Genomic DNA, 7,797 nt, shown 5'->3' with positions numbered 1-7,797 from the left:
TCCAGGACCAAAAAAACCCTGCTGAGCAAGCCAAGGGCGACAATGGCAAGAAAAAAACTCCCCTAAAATTACAAGGAAGAAACATTGAGAGGAGCCAGACTTAACAGTCACCCATCCTCTGTGGGTGGCCTTGAATGGTAAACGCTTTCAACAAACTCTAAACATACAGTGTATCACAAAAGTGAGTACACCCCTCACATTTCTGCAAATATTTCATTATATCTTTTCATGGGACAACGCTATAGACATGAAACTTGGATATAACTTAGAGTAGTCAGTGTACAGCTTGTATAGCAGTGTAGATTTACTGTCTTCTGAAAATAACTCAACACACAGCCATTAATGTCTAAATAGCTGGCAACATAAGTGAGTACACCCCACAGTGAACATGTCCAAATTGTGCCCAAATGTGTCGTTGTCCCTCCCTGGTGTAATGTGTCAAGGTCCCAGGTGTAAATGGGGAGCAGGGCTGTTAAATTTGGTGTTTTGGGTACAATTCTCTCATACTGGCCACTGGATATTCAACATGGCACCTCATGGCAAAGAAATCTCTGAGGATGTGAGAAATAGAATTGTTGCTCTCCACAAAGATGGCCTGGGCTATAAGAAGATTGCTAACACCCTGAAACTGAGCTACAGCATGGTGGCCAAGGTCATACAGCGGTTTTCCAGGACAGGTTCCACTCGGAACAGGCTTCGCCAGGGTCGACCAAAGAAGTTGAGTCCACGTGTTCGGCGTCATATCCAGAGGTTGGCTTTAAAAAATAGACACATGAGTGCTGCCAGCATTGCTGCAGAGGTTGAAGACGTGGGAGGTCAGCCTGTCAGTGCTCAGACCATACGCCGCACACTGCATCAACTCGGTCTGCATGGTCGTCATCCCAGAAGGAAGCTGACGCACAAGAAAGCCCGCAAACAGTTTGCTGAAGACAAGCAGTCCAAGAACATGGATTACTGGAATGCCCTGTGGTCTGACGAGACCAAGATAAACTTGTTTGGCTCAGATGGTGTCCAGCATGTGTGGCGGCGCCCTGGTGAGAAGTACCAAGACAACTGTATCTTGCCTACAGTCAAGCATGGTGGTGGTAGCATCATGGTCTTGGGCTGCATGAGTGTTGCTGGCACTGGGGAGCTGCAGTTCATTGAGGGAAACATGAATTCCAACATGTACTGTGACATTCTGAAACAGAGCATGATCCCCTCCCTTCGAAAACTGGGCCTCATGGCAGTTTTCCAACAGGATAACGACCCCAAACACAACCTCCAAGATGACAACTGCCTTGCTGAGGAAGCTGAAGGTAAAGGTGATGGACTAAACCCAATTGAGCACCTGTGGCGCATCCTCAAGTGGAAGGTGGAGGAGTTCAAGGTGTCTAACATCCACCAGCTCCGTGATGTCATCATGGAGGAGTGGAAGAGGATTCCAGTAGCAACCTGTGCAGCTCTGGTGAATTCCATGCCCAGGAGGGTTAAGGCAGTGCTGGATAATAATGGTGGTCACACAAAATATTGACACTTTGGGCACAATTTGGACATGTTCACTGTGGGATGTACTCACTTATGTTGCCAGCTATTTAGACATTAATGGCTGTGTGTTGAGTTATTTTCAGAAGACAGTAAATCTACACTGCTATACAAGTTGTACACTGACTACTCTAAGTTATATCCAAGTTTCATGTCTATAGTGTTGTCCCATGAAAAGATATAATAAAATATTTGCAGAAATGTGAGGGGTGTACTCACTTTTGTGATACACTGTATACAATCTTTACATTAGGAATTACATATGTCACATGTAATACAGGCGTTCAGTTGGTGCAGTGGTAAAGTACACTAACTCACTACCTTTGGGATCCAGGGTTTGAATCCTCAGTGATGTTACCACCTAGTAAGGCATATAAACACGAAATAGCTCTGTTTGAGTGAAAGGATTGGCATCCAGGATTGGCGTCCTGTCCAGGCTATGTTACTGCACCCAGTGATTCCAGGGAAACCAGACCCACCACAACCCTGACCAGGATACAGCGATACTAAAATGTGAATACAAATTGGATATCACTAGATTGGGATATAAAGAGGGAAAAATCTCTACCTACGTGACACCAACCAGTCTCTCTGCTGACGAAAATAATTTTAAGGATTTGGTTTATGGCTTAATTAAAATTGTGCATTTTAAAAAGTCCACATCTGATTGGCTAAAGTGATGCAGCAGCTATTATAGTAGCTACATTTGCAAAGTAACACAGCAAATGTGTACAAAAATAACCCATGTGATTTTTTTATTGTTGAGATCACTGTGATTTGTTGTCTCGTATGTGGCAACATACAATACATCTAGAAGTACTTTCCTAGTAATGTCATCATCACTTGATCCTGAAGTAAAAGTTACATTGCTAACAGTTTGTTTTCTCACAGATGTTGTTGAGGGATCTTGAATAATTTAAGCTATTTAAATGGAATCATTGATCAAAAAGCATTTAGAACCTCTGCCGTAGCATATTATTTATATCATATTTATACATACAGTGTATCACAAAAGTGATTACACCCCTCACATTTCTGCAAATATTTCATTATATCTTTTCATGGGACAACACTATAGACATGAAACTTGGATATAACTTAGAGTAGTCAGTGTACAGCTCGTATAGCAGTGTAGATTTACTGTCTTCTGAAAATAACTCAACACACAGCCATTAATGTCTAAATAGCTGGCAACATAAGTGAGTACACCCCACAGTGAACATGTCCAAATTGTGCCCAAATGTGTCGTTGTCCCTCCCTGGTGTCATGTGTCAAGGTCACAGGTGTAAATGGGGAGCAGGGCTGTTAAATTTGGTGTTTTGGGTACAATTCTCTCATACTGGCCACTGGATATTCAACATGGCACCTCATGGCAAAGAACTCTCTGAGGATGTGAGAAATAGAATTGTTGCTCTCCACAAAGATGGCCTGGGCTGTAAGAAGATTGCTAACACCCTGAAACTGAGCTACAGCCTGGTGGCCAAGGTCATACAGCGGTTTTCCAGGACAGGTTCCACTCGGAACAGGCTTCGCCAGGGTCGACCAAAGAAGTTGAGTCCACGTGTTCGGCGTCATATCCAGAGGTTGGCTTTAAAAAATAGACACATGAGTGCTGCCAGCATTGCTGCAGAGGTTGAAGATGTGGGAGGTCAGCCTGTCAGTGCTCAGACCATACGCCGCACACTGCATCAACTCGGTCTGCATGGTCGTCATCCCAGAAGGAAGCTGACGCACAAGAAAGCCCGCAAACAGTTTGCTGAAGACAAGCAGTCCAAGAACATGGATTACTGGAATGCCCTGTGGTCTGACGAGACCAAGAAAAACTTGTTTGGCTCAGATGGTGTCCAGCATGTGTGGCGGCGCCCTGGTGAGAAGTACCAAGACCACTGTATCTTGCCTACAGTCAAGCATGGTGGTGGTAGCATCATGGTCTTGGGCTGCATGAGTGTTGCTGGCACTGGGGAGCTGCAGTTCATTGAGGGAAACATGAATTCCAACATGTACTGTGACATTCTGAAACAGAGCATGATCCCCTCCCTTCGAAAACTGGGCCTCATGGCAGTTTTCCAACAGGATAACGACCCCAAACACAACCTCCAAGATGACAACTGCCTTGCTGAGGAAGCTGAAGGTAAAGGTGATGGACTAAACCCAATTGAGCACCTGTGGCGCATCCTCAAGTGGAAGGTGGAGGAGTTCAAGGTGTCTAACATCCACCAGCTCCGTGATGTCATCATGGAGGAGTGGAAGAGGATTCCAGTAGCAACCTGTGCAGCTCTGGTGAATTCCATGCCCAGGAGGGTTAAGGCAGTGCTGGATAATAATGGTGGTCACACAAAATATTGACACTTGGCACAATTTGGACATGTTCACTGTGGGGTGTACTCACTTATGTTGCCAGCCATTTAGACATTAATGGCTGTGTGTTGAGATATTTTCAGAAGACAGTAAATCTACACTGCTATACAAGTTGTACACTGACTACTCTAAGTTAGATCCAAGTTTTATTTCTATAGTGTTGTCCCATGAAAAGATATAATAAAATATTTGCAGAAATGTGAGGGGTGTACTCACTTTTGTGATACACTGTACATCCCTCTGGATGAAAGAACTGTCATTCAAAAAGGACTTATTATAAAGATCAAACAGTATTTATTTAATAAACTACATTTAAAATGATCAGAGCCTAAATAAGATCTATTAGTCTAACCCCTAATCCATAGTGAAAATGCTTCCACACATTTGTGTAATATGATGAAACTGTAATGAAGCTGTCAGATGTCACAGCATGTGGGAGAAGCAGGTTTGAAGTGTCCATCATCATCAGTCCATGCAGCGTAATGTGTAATACAATAGACCTTCATGTCAAATAGAGATGAACAAATGTTGCTGGAGGCTCATGATCACAATGTGGCCGGAATAAGAAAATCTATCCCGCCCTGAATATCTGATTTAATGAGTTCAGAAACACAAGTGAAAATGTGTTCTTTCATTGCACAGTTCAGTGAAGTTAATATTATCCTGTCATGCTATGTGGCATTAAAGCACTAAGGTAGACATATATGATCTTGGATCTTGCTTTAGGATCAAGATGGTAAAAGATCAGCAGTACCCACTCTTATCCACAAAGAGCCACAGTGGCTGTGTGGTTCTCATACCAGCCAGCCAGACGGTACAGGTTTCACTTGTTTAACCAGTTGGTTTTGGCAATCACTACTAATCAGTTTCCACCAGCCACTGTAGCTTTTTTGTGGATATGTTTACCACTGGGATAGTGTTTCAATAGCAACAGTGTTATCTGCTTACAGACCTTTGAAAAAAAGCATCAGAAAATAGGGTTCAAAATTGCAGTTACAAGTGCACAATCAATTACTCTATATGTACAAAAGAGTATGGACAGCCAACCTAATTCAGACATTACTAGGGCCCTACTAAATTTACATAAAATGTGCTTAATTTCACAGACCTCACTGATTTAGTGGATTGTTAAAGAAAAGTGACAAATTTCATGGCAGTCATGAATTAACACTCATAAATTGAATGATGGAATAAATGGAAGCTACAATACACCCCCCCCCCCCCCCCCCCCCCACAGAACTGGTTGTTGTGTTTCTAGCTGCTTTAGACTTCGACATCTTTGACATTTTGACTAACCAATTGCTAACTGAATTGCCGTAGGACTACTAGGACCGCCTCATAGTGCAAATTAACCAGTAAACGTGGCCACTTGAATGCTACACGAATGAAAAATCGAAATAAACACAAACCTTACATTTTTTATTTCACAGCAAATTGCATATTACATAATAAAAGGCTTGTTTCTCGGTTATTGATGCAATTTTCACGGCCATAAATTAGGTAGGGCCTTAGACATAACATCACAACCATGGTAATTAACATGAAGATGTCCCGCCTTTCCTTTAATAACTTCCGCAATAACGTCCCCCCACTTTTAGGGGAATGCTAGGATTCTGGAACATGTTTGTGGGCGTTATTGCCTATTTAATCAAAAGAGCATTTATGGGTTCAGGCACTGATGGTGAACAAGACAGCCTGGCACGCAATCAGTGTTCCTATTCATCTTATAGATGTTCAGGGTTTTAGGTCAGGGCTCTGAGCAGGCCCCTGGGATTTGTCCTCACCAAACTTGTCATATCAGGTCCTCATGGACCTTGCTTATCTTAATTTTAACAGTATGTTTGACTGAAACACCGAAATTTAGTAAATATGGGGTGTGTGAACATACTTTTGTAGATATAGTGTACCTTAACAAATAAAGAAAGCCAAGAGCAACTGTTTTCCAGATGTTTTACAAATGCCAATCAATCAATAGATGCAGATATTCTGACTGATCAGCTCATCAATTTGAAGAAACATTCCAGAAGGACTGGTGTCCTCCGGTATGATAGTGGGGTGGCTCGGTGGGTAGCACTGTTGCCTCACAGCAAGAAGGTCCTGGGTTCGATCCCCAGGTGGGGCACTCCGGGTCCTTTCTGTGTGGAGTTTGCATGTTCTCCCTGTGTCTGCGTGGGTTTCCTCCCACAGTCCAAAGACACGCAAGTGAGGTGAATTGGAGACACTAAATTGTCCATGACTGTGTTTGACGTTAAAACTTGTGAACTGATTAATATTGTGTATTGAGTAACTACCGTTTCTGTCATGAATGTAACCAAAGTGTAAAACATGACGTTAAAATCCTAATAAACAAACAAACTGGTATGATAGTGCACCCATACACAGGATGCAAGGTGAGATTTTGGACAGATGTTAAACAGCACTCTTCACAACCTCCACCCTTATGAGAGCTAAATGGTGGTTTATCCCTTTTGTACAGTTCCAGGGATGATCTCAAGATACCCTGAAGATGTTCTGGTGACGTTGTGGTGCAGCAGATAGTCTCGGTGCCACACAGCTGCCATGGATTACCTCTAGGTACCCTGAGTTCCTCCCAAAATCCAAGAACATGCAGTAGGTTGATTGTCCACTTTAAATTGCAAATGAAGTGCATGGATAATTGTTATGCACTGCAATTGCACTCTGTCTCTGGTGTCTCAGTGCTCTGGACCTATTGTAGTCATGACCAGGATGAAGCAATTACTTAAGCTGGATGAATAAATGTACTTTGTTTTTCCTTTATGTTTTAAACAAAAAGAGCTTAAGCAAAAATGGTATTGTATTTATAGGTAATATTAGAGACATTGAACCACCATGACCCCTCTTATAATCCATCCTGGCAAAGTAGCCCCCAAGTCTGAAGTCCTTAAACCGAGTGTCCGCACCGCACTGAGTAGTTCTGTCCGTCGTTGTTGTCCCAGAATTCTCCGCGCTCGTTTCTCATGTAGACCGCAAAGTGCACCATTGCGCCGGGCGCAAGCACCGGAGGCGCGTGCACGGTGAAAGCGAACCTGTTCTCCTCATGCGCGGGCACGGCGTGCGCGTCCGCGTCCGCGAAAGACGCCCAGTCGTTAAACGTGTACCTCACTTTGACTTCTGTTCCCTCGTTATTACCGGGGGTTACCCGTACCATCCCGCGCACATCCCACCGGCTAACGGAGACCCTCTCCAGCGCGACCTGGCACCGGTTTAAGCGCGCGCACGTGTCCTCCTCTGAGAGACGCGTCTCACAGGCGGGTACGAGTCTCTGCACCGGTTGGGTAGGTTTGAAGTTAGCGCGCATGTCCGGGAAGGCTTTGATGGGAATCTGGGGTTCCTCAGAGATACTGAAGTGCTTCACGCTGAATAAACTCAACCCGAGCGCGTCTGCGAACTTCACCTGCTTTCTGGACTGCTGAGAGAGCTGGTTCAACAGACGCGCCTGCTCCGGGTACGCGGGTAAAGATTTAGCTCTCCTCCTGTCCCTCAGGTACATCTCCTTCACCTCATCTTCCTCCTCCTCAGTGTCCGAGTCCTCCTCATCCTCACAGCATTTCCCGTTCTGTAATTCCCCTCCAGTGTGCGCCCACTTGGACATGACTGACCAGTGTGTGGAGGAAGCAGCTCAGAGATATAGAGTGTGTAGTGAAGTCTGCTTACTGCTGTCATACAGGGGCGTAACGGTCCGATTTAAACTCTGTGTACGTGATGCATGTGTTTTGGGGGTGGAGGAGGAGGTAAAGGGGGGTGGAGGAGGCACAGGTAATTTAATGTGTTTATGTCGTGACGTCAAGCGTTTTACAAGCAGAAATTTGTTATAAAGTTAACATCTATTAGATTCAAAAAGTATTCAGACCCCCTGACTACTCCACTACACACTACTGGGTTGTGGATTTACTT

The 7,797-nt window shown here is 44.2% G+C and overlaps 1 protein-coding gene across 1 annotated transcript; it reads right to left on the bottom strand.

Moving 5' to 3' along the window:
• Positions 1–5,280: 5,280 nt before the first annotated feature.
• On the bottom strand, positions 5,281–7,593 carry ppp1r3g (protein phosphatase 1 regulatory subunit 3G). Its single transcript, XM_062991162.1, has one exon. It carries the CDS (start codon positions 7,493–7,495, stop codon positions 6,785–6,787), a length of 711 nt encoding a protein of 236 aa, XP_062847232.1. The 5' UTR covers positions 7,496–7,593; the 3' UTR covers positions 5,281–6,784.
• Between the last annotated feature and the right edge of the window lie 204 nt (positions 7,594–7,797).

This window comes from Trichomycterus rosablanca, chromosome 3 (genome assembly GCF_030014385.1).
Source record: "Trichomycterus rosablanca isolate fTriRos1 chromosome 3, fTriRos1.hap1, whole genome shotgun sequence".
In the NCBI taxonomy this organism is placed as follows: domain Eukaryota; kingdom Metazoa; phylum Chordata; class Actinopteri; order Siluriformes; family Trichomycteridae; genus Trichomycterus; species Trichomycterus rosablanca.
The sequence above is the reverse complement of the archived record's forward strand: the minus strand, read 5'-3'. Positions and strand labels throughout refer to the sequence as shown.

What these genes read in the sequence shown, in the direction of transcription:
- ppp1r3g (XM_062991162.1), bottom strand. Translation starts at nt 7,495, where the DNA reads ATGTCCAAGTGGGCGCACACTGGAGGGGAATTACAGAACGGGAAATGC.